This window comes from Theileria annulata, chromosome 4, assembly GCF_000003225.4.
Source record: "Theileria annulata chromosome 4, complete sequence, *** SEQUENCING IN PROGRESS ***".
Taxonomy (NCBI): domain Eukaryota; phylum Apicomplexa; class Aconoidasida; order Piroplasmida; family Theileriidae; genus Theileria; species Theileria annulata.
Window position 1 is genome coordinate 132,726 of NC_011098.1, and position 15,599 is coordinate 148,324.

At 27.7% G+C, this 15,599-nt stretch overlaps 7 protein-coding genes across 7 annotated transcripts, besides 9 other annotated features; 4 read left to right on the forward strand and 3 right to left on the reverse strand.

Moving 5' to 3' along the window:
* Nucleotides 1-486: 486 nt before the first annotated feature.
* Nucleotides 487-2,696, forward strand: TA07065 (chaperonin (HSP60), putative; the record flags this gene model as incomplete). The annotated part of the gene is made up of 7 exons (XM_947665.1): nt 487-931; nt 963-1,150; nt 1,203-1,536; nt 1,619-1,923; nt 2,034-2,117; nt 2,221-2,473; nt 2,554-2,696. 7 exons carry the CDS (start codon nt 487-489, stop codon nt 2,694-2,696), a joined length of 1,752 nt encoding a protein of 583 aa, XP_952758.1.
* Nucleotides 2,697-3,048: 352 nt separating this feature from the next.
* Nucleotides 3,049-3,174: a sequence feature (Signal anchor predicted for TA07070 by SignalP 2.0 HMM (Signal peptide probability 0.037, signal anchor probability 0.957) with cleavage site probability 0.019 between residues 42 and 43).
* TA07070 (uncharacterized protein) lies at nt 3,049-4,491 on the forward strand (the record flags this gene model as incomplete). The annotated part of the gene is made up of 3 exons (XM_947666.1): nt 3,049-3,193; nt 3,289-3,603; nt 3,662-4,491. 3 exons carry the CDS (start codon nt 3,049-3,051, stop codon nt 4,489-4,491), a joined length of 1,290 nt encoding a protein of 429 aa, XP_952759.1.
* Nucleotides 3,109-3,177: a sequence feature (6 probable transmembrane helices predicted for TA07070 by TMHMM2.0 at aa 21-43, 63-82, 189-211, 296-318, 325-347 and 362-384).
* Nucleotides 3,330-3,389: a sequence feature (6 probable transmembrane helices predicted for TA07070 by TMHMM2.0 at aa 21-43, 63-82, 189-211, 296-318, 325-347 and 362-384).
* Nucleotides 3,766-3,834: a sequence feature (6 probable transmembrane helices predicted for TA07070 by TMHMM2.0 at aa 21-43, 63-82, 189-211, 296-318, 325-347 and 362-384).
* Nucleotides 4,087-4,155: a sequence feature (6 probable transmembrane helices predicted for TA07070 by TMHMM2.0 at aa 21-43, 63-82, 189-211, 296-318, 325-347 and 362-384).
* Nucleotides 4,174-4,242: a sequence feature (6 probable transmembrane helices predicted for TA07070 by TMHMM2.0 at aa 21-43, 63-82, 189-211, 296-318, 325-347 and 362-384).
* Nucleotides 4,285-4,353: a sequence feature (6 probable transmembrane helices predicted for TA07070 by TMHMM2.0 at aa 21-43, 63-82, 189-211, 296-318, 325-347 and 362-384).
* Nucleotides 4,492-4,558: 67 nt separating the features above from the next.
* Nucleotides 4,559-7,834, forward strand: TA07125 (uncharacterized protein; the record flags this gene model as incomplete). The annotated part of the gene is made up of 12 exons (XM_947667.1): nt 4,559-4,821; nt 4,899-4,983; nt 5,243-5,306; nt 5,338-5,444; nt 5,475-5,588; nt 5,701-5,777; nt 5,848-5,879; nt 5,914-6,008; nt 6,254-6,520; nt 6,615-6,752; nt 6,783-7,041; nt 7,233-7,834. 12 exons carry the CDS (start codon nt 4,559-4,561, stop codon nt 7,832-7,834), a joined length of 2,103 nt encoding a protein of 700 aa, XP_952760.1.
* Nucleotides 7,835-8,309: 475 nt separating this feature from the next.
* TA07230 (uncharacterized protein) lies at nt 8,310-9,247 on the reverse strand (the record flags this gene model as incomplete). Its single annotated transcript, XM_947668.1, has 3 exons — nt 8,310-8,596; nt 8,778-8,990; nt 9,079-9,247. The coding sequence occupies 3 exons, from the start codon at nt 9,245-9,247 to the stop codon at nt 8,310-8,312; spliced, it is 669 nt and encodes a 222-aa protein (XP_952761.1).
* Nucleotides 8,370-8,438: a sequence feature (1 probable transmembrane helix predicted for TA07230 by TMHMM2.0 at aa 181-203).
* Nucleotides 9,197-9,247: a sequence feature (Signal peptide predicted for TA07230 by SignalP 2.0 HMM (Signal peptide probability 0.643, signal anchor probability 0.000) with cleavage site probability 0.548 between residues 17 and 18).
* A 173-nt stretch (nt 9,248-9,420) lies between these two features.
* On the reverse strand, nt 9,421-10,612 carry TA07285 (uncharacterized protein; the record flags this gene model as incomplete). Its single annotated transcript, XM_947669.1, has 4 exons — nt 9,421-9,632; nt 9,721-9,811; nt 10,208-10,297; nt 10,331-10,612. The coding sequence occupies 4 exons, from the start codon at nt 10,610-10,612 to the stop codon at nt 9,421-9,423; spliced, it is 675 nt and encodes a 224-aa protein (XP_952762.1).
* Nucleotides 10,613-11,977: 1,365 nt separating this feature from the next.
* TA07290 (histone H2B (variant 1), putative) lies at nt 11,978-12,349 on the forward strand (the record flags this gene model as incomplete). The annotated part of the gene is made up of 1 exon (XM_947670.1): nt 11,978-12,349. The coding sequence occupies one exon, from the start codon at nt 11,978-11,980 to the stop codon at nt 12,347-12,349; it is 372 nt and encodes a 123-aa protein (XP_952763.1).
* A 107-nt stretch (nt 12,350-12,456) lies between these two features.
* TA07395 (uncharacterized protein) lies at nt 12,457-15,429 on the reverse strand (the record flags this gene model as incomplete). Its single annotated transcript, XM_947671.1, has 1 exon — nt 12,457-15,429. One exon carries the CDS (start codon nt 15,427-15,429, stop codon nt 12,457-12,459), a length of 2,973 nt encoding a protein of 990 aa, XP_952764.1.
* Nucleotides 15,430-15,599: the final 170 nt, after the last annotated feature.

Below are 15,599 nucleotides of genomic sequence, written 5' to 3' on the forward strand. Positions count from 1 at the left end.
TCCCTTGTATAATATTTAGAATAATGTACAAGTTTAGACTAATTTTGAGAAAATTAGTGAAATTGACACAGATTCTTTAAAAGACAATAAATTTAAATTTATATTCATATTATATAAAAAATTCCTTCAATCATTAGTAAATATAAATGGAATGTGTAATGTTACAAAGAAAGTTAAAATTCAGCAAAATCCAAGATCAAATTCTATAATTTTTGGAAAATAACACTATAAAAAAGATTATTTGGTATATTAGAATGGGTAAAATCGTTTCTAAACTCTTGTTTAATGGAGGAATTGATTAAAATTTGATGTTGATCCCCACTAATAGAGTTTATTTATCATTTATTTATTACCAGTTCATCAATTTACTTGTTAATTTATCTTTTGTAAAATTACTTGTGTAAAATTATTGAAAATATATTTCCATTTTGAAATATATAATTTAATGAAGAATATTATTCCATAATTATTTACATTTTCGAGAAAATGATTCTTTCAACTTTACGTGGCAAAAACTTTATCAAAACTTCCTCCAGCTCCTTGAATTTTGCTCAATTTTCCAAAAATCAGCGTCGATTTGTGAGTAAGGAGTTAAGGCATGGAACTGAGTGCAGACAGGGTCTCTTGGCTGGTTGTAATCAACTTGTTGACGCTGTGAGTGTAACATTGGGTCCAAAGGGTAGGAATGTCATAATTTCTTCTTCTTTTGGTCCTCCAAAGATAACAAAGGACGGTGTTACAGTTGCCAAGTCAGTTGAACTTCCTGATAAGCTTGCTAACATGGGTGCACAGCTTATCAAGCAAGTGTCATCAAATACAAATGACAAGGCCGGTGATGGAACTACCACTGCCGCAGTTCTTGCCAGAGCAATCTTCAAAAGGGGTTGTAAACTTGTTGATTCTGGTCTTAATCCTATGGATCTTCTTCGAGGTTATACTATAGTTATATATATAATTTATAGCTAACTGTCATATACTGAGTAGTATAAATATGATTATAGGTATAAATGTAGCAATTGATAAGGTGACTGTATTTCTGGATGGATTAAAAAGAGAAGTAACAACTGATGAAGATATTATGAATGTTGCTACCATATCAGCTAATGGTGATAAAGTTGTTGGGAAACTCATTACTGACGCAATGAACAAAGTATTTCTACACACTATTATATAACAATATATGGACTATTATATATATTTAGGTTGGTAAAGATGGTACAATAACAGTAGTTGAGGGTAAGACATTAAATCATGAGTTGGAAGTTGTTGAGGGTATTAAGTGGGACAAGGGTTACATATCTCCACATTTTGTAACGAATGTAAAGGACATGAAAGTTGAATTTGACCGTCCTTACATACTCCTTTGTAATGAAAAGGTTTCTAACATCAAGACAATTCTACCCATTCTTGAACATGTGTTACAACAACAAGCACCACTACTTATTGTCTCAGAAGATGTCGATGGTGATGCACTTGCAATGTTAATTGTTAATAAATTAAGACTTGGTATTAAAGTCTGTGCTGTTAAAGCTCCAGGTATTATTACTATAGTATTAGTAGCAGTATTAGTAGTAGAGTATTAGGAGTATTAGTATTATGTGTAATGATAATTTAATAGGATTTGGTGAACATAGAAAATCAACATTATTGGACATAGCTGAGATTACTGGAGCTACAGCTTTGGGTGATGACAACAATTATATGTCTTCTGAGGAGGATTTCGTTTCATATTTGGGCAGGGCTAAGAGTGTTACTGTGACTAAGGATCACACTATTATCGTCGAGGGCTTGGGAGATAAGGAAAGAATTGAACAGCGTTGTGAAGGTATCAGGACACTTATTAATACCACTGATTCTGAATATGAAAAGGATAAACTTAAAGAACGATTAGCAAGATTAACTGGTGGTGTAGCTATTATTAAGGTACGTTACCCCGTTACGGTGCTTGGTCACACAGCCACCAACTCCTTAGTTATATACCGACCATGGCCACCATTACCACTACTAGGATTAGTTATATAATTAATGTTTAGGTTGGAGGAGCAAGTGAAGTTGAAGTAAATGAAGTTAAAGACCGAGTTGAAGACGCACTTTGTGCCACTAAAGCTGCGGTTGAAGTATCATCATATCTAGTTATACACTAAGACAATTAGTTATCCAATTCCACATACATAATACCCCAACTAAGTAGTTAAATATTTCTGTAACATGTGTTTATAGGGTGGAATAGTGCCTGGAGGTGGAACGGCATTGTTTTATGCTACAAAAGTATTGGATGAGCTTAAGACGGAAAATTATGACCAGAAAATGGGCGTTGATATTGTTAGAGAGTCAATTAAGGAACCTTTGAAACAAATCGTCTCAAACGCTGGCTTTGAAGGCTCTGTAATCGCCGATACTCTACTCAAAAATAACGATCACTCTTATGGATTCAATGCACAAACTGGTCAATTCTGCAATATGCTCACTGAAGGTACTTATTAAACTAACTAGTTAATATAAATACTAACGGTCTAATTGGGATATTTATACTAGTGTATGGCTAATGTGTAGGAATATTGGATCCAACAAAAGTGGTAAAGACGGCACTTACAGATGCGGCATCAGTGGCATCATTGATGACAACTTCAGAGGTGGCGATTTTCGACTCAAAACAGGAAAAACCAGAAGAAACACCTTCAAATGCCATGTATTAAATCATTAATTCAGTCTAAACTATTAAAGATTTAATATCCTAAATGCAGTTAATTCCAAAATTCAATTTATTTCCTCTATCAACTAGTATTAATTTATAATTTTTAATTGATATATAATTGAGTATAATGAATTTCTAATTGAGTATAATGAATTTGTAATTGAATATAATGAAATGGATTGTATAGATTTGTTGAAATTTTCTTACTTGTGTGGCTCATGTGTCAAAATTTATTGATTTTAGTGTAATTATTATAAATTGTAATTATGTAATTGGTAAATTAAAAGGCCAAAAAAACAAGGCCACTTTTTTAAAAAATTTAAAATATAAATTGTATACATGAGTTGAAATTTATGTATTTTAAAGATTCCTTCAAAATGAGGAGTTTTTCCGTCAAAACCCTTAAAAAGTTGCCTTATCAAATGGCAACACTGTACTTTATATTGTTTATCATCTCAATTATCGCTTCAGTTATTACTGTAAACTGTGGAGATGAAGGTATCCACATTCTCAATTATTCAAATTTACACAATTATCTTTAAATAGTTAGATTTATCTAGTGTTAATTACTAATTCCAATTAATTATATTTAGTGTTTAAAAGATATACATCATGTCATGGGAATAAGGTGTATAATATAAATTGGATAGGAGGAGTGGTGTTTCTTCAAATATTACTTTGCTTCGTTTCAGTTGAGCCTGATCAGACAAATACTACACCGAAAAATCAAACAGTATTAGAGTTGTCAGAACCAGATCCTGACCGTTTAGTGAATTTTAATATAAATGAAACACTATCAGTTTACTCGAGAGGAAATTCCAACTCAGACTACAAAGTGATTATCGGAAATACAACACCAAATAAACGCAATAAACATAAAAAAACTAAAAATCCCAATACACTAAAACGTATTCTATAATAGTATTAGCCTAGAATTTTAGATAAGTTACTGTATAATTATTGTAGAAAGTTTAAAGAATGCGAGTACATTTTTAAATTTATCGGAAAGTTTGTTGTCGTATAAACTTGTGAAGGCTGGAGAGGAGATTCGGAAACGAGTGAGAATCTGTTGGAGTTCAATTTGGATGGTATCATACAACTTTGTGATATTTATGGGTGTTCACGGCTCAGTTTTGGCCTCTAGGATCCATGCAAATATTAGTTTAAACAGATACGCACTTGAGACTTGTCCTCATCTGGAATATTTCCCCTTCAACTTAAGCTCACCCACACTTAAGGAACCAATACTGAGCGAGTCTGTTCTGCTGGTGACTTATATTTCATTCACAATTCATGAAATTGTGATTCGGAAAACTGAAAACTGTTACTTGGTTAAGAACTTTTTTGGGAAACATTACTTCAAGGAATCGCTAATTCTTGGCTCTGCAAGACTTATTATTCAGGTCATATTATTCTCCTTAAACATTGGCATAATTGTCTTGTGTATTTTAACTGGCTTCGGTTCACCTTTTCACGTTCTAGTTGGATTCTCCATATCAATGCTTTCGCTATGGATTAATTCACTGTTGTCACAGTTACTAGATCTCACACATTACGGTGAAATGAAGGCACCAACACTTGATTATAGTTACATTTGGTCTATTTTAAGTGCGTTTGTTCTTTGGTTTTGCGGATTCTTTTATTATGTTTCCGTATACGGATTTCCTTATAAACGACCTTATGTCTATCTTAACCCTATCTCCTGGATTCTATTAATATCACTCACTCATTTCAAACGACATGAAATCTTCAATTCATCACAATATCTACAAGGATTCGTTCCAACTTTTACTTAAATTTTTTAATATATTATATTAATTTAATTTATTTTATTTAATCAGTTTGTTTAATTTATTTTTTTTAATGTGTAATTGGAATAATTTGTTATTGATTAGGAAAATACATTCTGGATATATAAAAAGAGTATTAGAATCTAAAAAAGGACCATTTCATAAAAAATATCAGAAAATATTTGCTGATCAGAGAGAACGGATAAATTATAACTTGAAGGATTTGAGATATGAAAAAGATACACTCACTAGAGAACTTTTAATAGCAAAAAATGAACTTTTTGGAGTTTTTAACCTACAAGAAGCCAAACTTATCAAAGATTCCACAACCTCCAAGTAACCATTCAGAAATATTCTACAACACATAGTTAATATAATGATATTAATAATGTAATGATATTAATAATTTTTAGTGATGGAAAATTGGAAAATAGATGTGTAAATGAAGCTCGTAGGATTTATCGCATTTTAAGGCCAGATTCTCCTTCTTTCTTCGAAGTAACACTGAAATTTAATAATTTTACACCTTAGGAACAAACATCAATTTATCTAAAATCACGTTTAAACGATTTTTTATCCAATAATCAACCTAATAATGGTGATATAATTCCTTACTCAAACAATGTAATTCCTCCATTACGGTGCTTGCACCCACGGCCTGCCACCAGCCCCTTACTGGGATTATTTAGCCCCTCCGGGGGTTCCTTAGTTATATACTACTAGTTATTTGGTTAATAATTTGATAAAATTGTTTTAGAATGATTTACTTGATGAGAATCCAGTTTTCACATCATCTTGTTACACTTTAGCAGTGTATTCATGTTAGCTTTTTTCCTGTACATTTTGATTTAGTATTGGAATCATTAATTGAAGACGTTTACTCATTTTGTGAATATCTGGAAATTCCAGATTTACCTGAAAAAACAACCAAATCATTAACTAAAATCTTTGAAAAACTTGTTTGTATTTAACTCGTAACTATTTTTTAGGAAAACTTTTTTAAACTTAATATTGATGGTTCCAATTCTGATCTTTGGATTGATAATGTTTGGTCTAAATTACACAATTTACTCATTGATGATTTCAAATCATTTACATCACATGTAATAACAGTATAAATAGTAGTTAGTCTAGGGGTAGTTAAGGAGTAGTCTAGTCTACAGCAGTCAAGGGTATTAGTAGTAGTAGTATATATAATTGTAATGTGAGTTATAGGATATGAAAATTTGGTTAAAAAATCATTTAAATCGTGTTTCAATTAATTTAAAAACACTTGGACATTATGATGAATTGTATTTCACTACAATTATTTCACTACTACAATTATTTACTACTATAAATTTATTTGATGACAATTTTTAGGTATAACTTTTCGGAACATATTCTTTATGATTGTTTGTTTTTATTTATGAATTTAGTTAAATTTAGCAATTCCAATTCCTGAACAAATTCTTATTGAAAATAAAATCGGATTCCCAATTGAAAAATCTCAACAATATTTATCAACACTTTTATCATTACAAGTATAAATCTAATTATTTGAATTAAGGATATTATCCACTAATAACTATATTTATTACTAATATTAGTAATAATTAGTTTATAATTAGTTATATTATTTGTGATGTTACGAGTTTACAATTTCACCACATAAATATTATTTGTTATTACGAGTTAACAAACAATAATATTACTAATAATAATATATAACCCTAGTTAAAATATATAATTAACTCTTAAGAATATAGATATGATTATTGTATTATAGAAATTTAAAGTGTATAATATTGAAGAGTTGATTAAAAGTTTGGAGAGTTTGGGTCTTTCAAAATGGTTTAAAATGTTACCAAATGAGATAGAAACAAATTTATTTGGAACTACAGAACCAATTGAATTATTAGAAAATTTAAAATGGACACAACAAGACATTGAATTATCTTATTTACTTATTGAAACTATGTCTAGAAATTTAGAACATTTACTCGATATTGAAACTTATACTCCCAATTCAATATTATCAAATATTACATTAAATGTTATAATTATATAATTAATAATAATTAATAGTTAATTTATAGTTAATTCAAGTTAATTAACAGTCAAATTAAGTTAATTATACTAATTTATAGTTGAAGAATAATTTATTTGTAAAGGATGAAAATAAATGGTTGAGTTCTGAAAATATAAAAGAAATGATTTTGAAAGTGTATAATAAATTTGATAAAAAAGATTTAAAAGAATATATTGACACACCATTGAAACAAATGGTTAGTTTTATAATATATTACAATTTATAGCTTATTGATGAGGAGAATTATACTAATAAAGTTGGTGCAATTGTACTTGAACCTGGTAAAGATAAGGATTGGAAATGGATTATGCCTAGTGTTGACTGTATTTTTGATAAGAATCGTAATATGTATATACGGAATAAAAGTAATTTGGATCCATTAATCCGACTTGAAAATCTTAAATCTTTCATTCTCTCCAAAAAACGAATGAGAAGTATGACCAAAGAAGGTCGTGTTTATTTCATACGTGTTATTACAGCCATTGGTAATACTCCTTAACTACTTAACTACTTACTATAGACTCCTTCTTACTAGATTAGTTACTAGAATACTTACTAGATTAGTTACTGTAGACAACTTAACTACTACTGGACTAACTTAGTATTACTGTACTTAATTACTTAACTACTACTGTTGGAGCAAGCACCGTAACGCATGTTGATAAATATATTTTAGGAGATGGTAATGGTTATTTTGGTATTGGTATAGGATATGGTAATGATGTGAATTCAGCAAAGAATGCAGGAATAGAGAATGGATTAAAGAATATGTATTTTTTAGATTATGATCCTTTTGAGAGTTTAACAACACCAGTTCTTGGTACTGAATATGGTTCAAGATGTTTAATTAAGAGTAGACCAATAGGTAAAGGTGTACGTTGTAATAGGAAGTTTTTACCTCTTTTATATCTTATTGGACTTGATAATGTGAGGTTCAAGTTAAAAGGAACCAGTTCCTGGATTACTAGAATAAGATCAATTAGAAAAGCTCTAGAATCAATTATGTCCAGAAAAACCATATGTAACATGTTAGGAAGGAGATATTTTGAAGTTGGTTCACCTGGTGATCATACTATTCATTGGCCTGATGAATGGTTTAATCCATTACTTAAAGAATATTTGAATAGAATTAATAAACTTAAAGCTATGAGATTTAAGTTTAGTAAAAGAAATCGTATCAAATTTAATCTTCTGTTACCAACAGATATTAAAAATATTATACCAAATTATAATAAATCCATACTCAAATCACAAATTATTAATATTAACAAACCTTAATATCACCAATTCTATATACTTACTTAGTACTACACCTAGTGACTCTAGTACTCCTAGTAAACCTAAGTATCTGTAATACCCTAATACTATATATATTAGTACTCCTAATAGACTTTAATAGGCCTTAATTACCATAATACCCTAGTATCCTTAAGTACACTAGTAACTATACTCCTATAGTACCTACCACCTAATATAATTGTATGTATATACACTAGTGTATACCACTAACTACTACTGTATAGTACTATACATATACTCCTTAATACTACTACACCTATAGACTACTTACTTACTTAGTACTACTTTGAACTACCTAAGACTACTTTGTACTACTCTTAACTACTTAAGAACTACCTTAACCACTCTAGAACTACTTAACTACCTAATAAGCCTTAACTACTCTTAACTACTACTGTTGGAGCAAGCACCGTAACTTATATATTTAATATATACGTAGTATGTATGTATGAAATTAAATGAGTTTGGTTTTAGTTTGTTGTGGAGTAAGAAGTGATGATGGAGTTTTAATATTTAATGAAAATGAGAGACCAAAGAATAATATGATAATGAAAAAAAACATGACTAATAATTGTTGGAAGATCATTGGTGTTGTTTTTAATTCTTCCTTTTCTTGTTTAAGTTCATCTTCAATTTCTAAAGGTTTTTTCAAATTTTTCGTATCCAATAAATCACAATGTGTTATTAACATTGTTACATTCTTCTCATCTTTTTTTTCAATTAATTTAACAAATTCTTCCACTAAAATATTTTATATACTAATTAATTAATTATTCAAATTCATGGACTAGTTAGTTTATAGTTAGCTCCCTTTCCCAGGGGTACAGTTAGTTATATCCCCTTACGGGGATTAGTTACATAGTTACGGTTAGTTAGGGAATTAGGGGAATAGCTATTCAAATTAACTAATGAATAAGATTACATGAATTATGATTTAATAATGGTATATAAAACCATAATCCAGATTGAATTTGTTGTATTGTAGTATTATTATCTATAAAATCAAAACTAATTCTTTCAAATGTATCATTAATTAGTTTACGTAATGTTTCACAATTTTCTTGAAATTCTATATAATTAAGTCCTAATGGAATAAAATTCTCTTTCTTCAATTCCATACCATATTTACCATCAACTATAATTTAATATTATTATTACTATATACAATTTATTATATAATTAATCAAATTAATCAAATTAACTAAGTTAATATAATTAGTTACCATTAACTGATGCGATAATATAAATATCAGAATCATATTTTCGTATTGGTGTTAAAAGTTGTAAAGAATTCAAATTTTCAATATTTTTTGTTGATAAAATTATAGTTTTATCATCAATACATTTAATAAAATTAATTATTAAAATTATAAATAATATTTTAATTTTCATTTTTATTTAATAAAAATTTATCAAAATTCATTTATCAAATTCATTTATATTCAAATTAAATTTAACTAAATTATATAAATAATAAATAATATAGTCAGGATAACACACTATGAAAATATAAAATTAAAAATAAAATTAAAAATAAAATTTTAAAAAATTATTGAATTAAAATATTATTGTTGATTATATGATTCTTTAAGTGTAATTAAAGCTTTTTTAATTAGAGTTTCACCTAGAAAATCGAAATTATGTCTAGGTGTATAAAGTGTATATTCATCATCTTTTGAGTTTTTATTTTTATTTTCAAAATCAAATTCATTTGGATTACAAATATGTACTTCATCAATTCCAGGCTTTCTAATATATTCATCACATCCAGATTCCACTATTAATCAAATTAATCAAATTAATTAATCAAATTAATCAAATTAGTTATTTAATAAATAATTTAATAAATAATTAAATTTGTTTACATAATTTTTCATCAAGAAATGTAATAATACGAAATGCTGTTTCTGTATCAATAAGTCTTAAATCAATCATTCCAGTATTTATATATGGTTTCTACAACAATATTTATACTACTAATATTAGTATTATTAGCTCCCTTTCCCATAGTAGTTACACTTTTGGTACCCCCGGAAAGGGAGCTAACTCTATGCCTATGGAGTGTACCCCTGAAAGGGAGCTAACTACAGCTATGGAGTGTACCCCTGAAAGGGAGCTAATTACAGCCATGGAGTGTACCCCTGAAAGGGAGCTAATTCTACAGCCATGGAGTGTACTAAGGAAAGGGAGCTAATTCTACCCTTATGGAGTGTACCATGGGAAAGAGAGCTAACTAAGTATTAGAAGTGTATAACTAAGGAACTAGTAGAGGATTGGGAGCTGTTGGAGCAAGCACCGTAACTGAGGGAAAGAGAGCTAATAATAATAGTATTAGTATGAATATGAGATTACCACTAATTTGCCCATTTTTCTAACCCATTCATTAGCATCAGTTTCGGAGAATTTAAGTATTTTTAATAATTGTTTTTGACATTCTAATCTCTAAAATAATTATTAAAATAAATTTCTTAATACCAAATGTTCTTTTATATATAGAAATGATGTTAATATTCTAACCCTTAACGGAGCAGATAGTTGCCTAAATCTAGGAGTAATATATCTAATTAATTTATTATTTAATATCTTTGAAGCATGACATGATGACCAATTATCCTTAATAAATCTCAAATATTCTACATATTGATCACTTATTTTCTTCAAATCCGATTCACTTATATTCTTAAACCAATCATTATCACTATCTCCATATATATTATCATCTGTATCCATAAATGGATCTTCATATTGTTCCATCATTCTTATACATAGAAAATTTTTAAAAATCAAATTAAATTTAGAAAATTAAATAAATTTAGAAAATAACTTCAAAAATTTACAAAATAAGTTTTAAATTTGAAAAAAAGTTTTTTAAAACTTTAAAGTTATTAATTTGATTTTAAAAATTTTGGATTCTATAGAATAAATTATAAATTTGTTCCCAATATATTTTTCATATTCACAAATCAATACAATTAATAATTTATTTATATATATACATTGGGTATAATTAATTCTATAATTCTATAATTATATATAAAAATGTGTAAATTGGTATAAAAATGTGTAAATAGGTGTAAATTGATGTAAATATGTTAAATTATATTAATTTTAATTTGAATAAATTTGGATTTATATTATGTTTAAATAGATTTATATATTCAAGTCCTTATAGATTCTGGAATAGGAATCCTGGATGTCGTTATCCCAGTAAAGTATTTTTCTACATAACAATTTCTATATTAACTTTGTTCAATTAGCTCTTAATTTTCTGTTATTTTACGCCTTAATTAGTCATATCAGACCCTTATTTTACCCCTTAATTAGTCATATCAGACCCTTATTTTACCCCTTAATTAGTACTTAATTTACCTCTTAATTAACTCATTACTAGGCCCTTAATTACCTTTAAATTTAGTACTAGAGTATATTATAGGCTAATAAAGGATCTAGACCTGATTGTCGTTCACTTCGTAAAATACGTAAAAGACTTAAAACTGGAAAATAATAATTTAATTTATAAAATTTTAATATATTAAATAATTATATATTAGAAAATAAAATTTATATATTAAAATTTATATATTAAAATTTGTATATTAATTTTTTTTAAATAAATTTATCATATATTTCTATATATTTAGCGTTAATTTATCATATATTTCTATATATTTGTCATTAATTTATAATAATTATTATAAATTTGTATAATAATATTTTGGAATAAAATTATTTATAATATATTTATATTCTAATATATTTAATAAGAATAAAAAAAATTAAAATTATATTATATATATTTATGGATTAAATGGTGTAACGTCTTTTTTTTTTACACACTTTAGAGTAGTGGCGTGTAGAGAGCCCCATGAAATGTAAAATATGATTTGAAAGTTATATAATTCAGAAATATTTTTTTACTAATCTACTTCCAATCTTCTTATATTGTTTGTTTAATAATTATTAACAAGTTAATTATTCGCGCACGTACTTTTAGATCTCCAATATCACTGTAAGTTTATTACATTTAATTATTTCAATTTTATATATATATTAATTAAATATATTATTAAATTATATTAATAAATTTATTATATTAATTTATATTATTAAATTATTATTTAGATGTCTGGAAAAGTACCATCATCAAAATCTCATGCCGCTAAGAAAACTGCTGGAAAAACTCTTGGAGTAAGATACCGTAGGAAGAAGCGTGTTGAGTCATTTTCACTTTACATATACAAGGTCTTGAAACAGGTGCACCCTGAAACTGGTGTGAGTAAGAAGAGCATGAGCATCATGAACTCCTTTATCAATGATGTATTCGACCGTCTTGCACTTGAAGCTACTAGACTCATTAGGTATAATAAGAAAAGCACACTTAGCTCTCGTGAAGTACAAACTGCTGTAAGACTTCTTCTACCAGGTGAACTTTCAAAACATGCCGTATCAGAAGGAACTAAAGCCGTTACTAAATACACTACATCTGGAGTCTAAATTTAATCTTTAAATAATATATTTTAGTTAATATAAATATAAAAAAATTAAATTTATATAAATAAATTAAATTTATAAAGAGAATTATAAAGAGAATTAAAAGAGAGTTAGAAGAGATATTTAACAGTATTTCCATTAATATGTGGTTCAGATTTATCATTTTTATTATTTATAATATTTGAACTTGTTGAATTACCATATTCTTCATTTATTGTTTTATATCTATATATAAATGATGTATACTTTTTATCATCCATTTCATTCATACTCATATTATTAGTATTCCTATTGGTATAGCCTGTATTAATATTTCTATTAGTAAAATTATTATTATTTCTATTGGTAAAATTGTTATTTCTCATAGAATTAGTATTCCTAATTCCTGTATTACTATTCCTCATACTATTGAAATTTCTATTAAAACTATTGTTCCTCATATTAATGTTCCTATTAGTATAACTTGTACTGGTATTAGTAGTAAAAGTATTTGGATATCTTGTATTAAATAGATTCATTCTAGTATTATTATTAGTAGTACTATTATTACTAGTATTAGTAGTAGTACACTTTGTACCCATAAAATTAGCTCCCTTTCCCATAGTACTAAAAGTGTCATTAGCTCCCTTTCCCTTAGTACCAAAAGTGTAATTAGCTCCCTTTCCGGGAGTAGTAATAGCTTTTGGAGTATTATTAATATTATTAATTAGATAATTATCAATAGTATCAATAGATTCTTGTATTAATTCATCAATTCTTTTATTATTTATTACGCTATACATTTCTTCTACATTTGTTATCTTATTAATATTATTCCTACTACTACTACTAGTACTAACGGAGTTACTGGAGGTACTGGATTTGGTAGTTTTTTGATTTTTATTTGATTTCTTTTTACTCTTAGTACTTTTATTACTACTACTGTTAGTATTATTATTAGTATTAGGAGTAGTATTGGTACTCTTAGTACGATTCCTAGTAGTACCAGTACCAGTACTAGTACCCGTAGTACCAGTCACCATAACGGAAGAATTTGATTTTTTAGTTCGTTTAGTTTTATTTAAATTTCTATAAACTTGTGATAGTAAATTTAATCTCATTTCCATATTCTCATCTTCCAAATCTGATATAGAATTCCTATCCACACTATTTCTCCTACTACTTCTACTACTTCTATTATTTATACTACTACTAGTAATAGTAGTATTAGTACTAGTATTATTATTATTAGTATTAGTAACTTCAGTAGTAGTGGTATTACTGGTACCAGGTACAACTGTACTGGCCGTGGTACCAGTCACCGTAACGGAAGAATTACAAAGTTCTGGTCTATTAGATAGACATAATTGACAATACCAACTAGTTTCAGGAATTGTAGTAAGTGGTGGATTTAAACAATATGTATGATATCCTTTATCACAAATATCACATAATAATTGTTGATTCCAGTTATCATCATTTCCACATATCTGACAACCTTCATCATCTTCATCAGATTTCAATTTCCTCTTTTGTACTCTTATTACATTTGATGGTATCAAATCATACCAATTCCTATTAACATTAATTATCTTTTTTAATCTTGATATTTTATTCTTTCTATTACAAATTAATTTTTTACCACCAGTAACTGTAGTTGAATTGTTTGATGTTATAGAATTAGAATTTATATTATATTTAAATAATTCAAATATATCTAATTCACCCGTTACGGTGCTTGCTCCAACGGCACCCGTAGTATCCTTAGTATTAGTATCCACTGAAAAAGTACCTGACTCCCTAGAATTAGTTACAACAGCAAAAGTATTAGGAATTTTCTCCGTAGTACACTCTGTACCCATAGAATTAGCTCCCTTTCCAGGGGTGGTACACTCCGTGGCTGTAGAATTAGCTCTCTTTCCAGTAGTACCCGTAGTATTAGTAGTACTATTAATATTAGTAACCTCAGTAGCCTTAGTACCAGGTCCGTTACTGTTTGGTGGACCAGTCACCGTTACGGAGGAATTATTTGATAAAAATGTATTAGTAGTAATATTATTATTAATAATAGATTTATTATGATCAATAAGATATTGTATATAATAGAGGTTAATTTTTCTAATGTAAGTAAATTCTCTTCTACAAATAGGACATAAATTAGTCCTGTCAGCCCAAGTTTTAATACATTTAAAACAAAATATATGAAAACATTCATCCAAAATTCCAATTTCATTCTTTAATTCATTTCTCATCGATTCACTACATATTATACATTCTTCAAAATAATCTTCATCTTCATCACTTTCTTCTTCCTCCGTTACGGTGTGAGGTCCACAGCCACCAGTTCCCTCAGCCCCGAAAGGGGCTTCCTTAGTATTAGTATTAGTACTAATAATACCCTTAGTATCCTGAGTAATACTATCCTTACTAGTACCCTTATTATTTGTGGCCGTAGTACCTGACACCGTAACGGAAGTATTACTAGTATCAGTAATTTCATTATCTGAATCAATTTCTTTACTAATTTTCCTGGAGTGTGAAAGATTAAATTCAATATCATCAATTTTATCATCAGGAGTTGATGTAATTTCAAGATCCAAATTATTATTTTTAAGACTATTTTTATCCATAGAATCTAAAGTCTTTACATTTTCCAAAATATCATCAATAAATAATTTTCTTGATCCTTTTCTTATTATATCATCTTCAATCTCATTATTCTTATTATTCACATTATCCGATAAATTATTATTAATATTATTAATTGAATTATTATTATTATTGATGGAATTATTGTTATTATTAATTGAATTAGAATTATTAGGTGTGAGAATGGGTGTATGAATGGTATTAAAATTAGCACTATCTATAGAATTATTACTATTATATAAATATTGATCTATAGAATCAATAAGTTGTGGATCTAGGCAGAAAAAATCAGCAAAACTATCATTATTTTGTTCGAGTTTGTCGAGTGTGACATTTTTTGGTGTTTTGGACTCTTGGGTCATAATTACATCAGTAATTTTCTGGTTTAAATTTTCGGCGTCTTTTGGACCTGAAAAAGAATGCTCAGGAGTAGATAATGCCCGAGGATTCGACATAGATCAACGCCAAACACAACAAGAGATAATATAACCTCTTACATACAAAATATTAAATATAAACACAAAATAATTACAAACACATACAAACAATATATTACAACTGCGATGTTATTTATTTTTTAACTTGTCGAATCTTGGGTCACCCACCTAATCATATCTCTTCATTA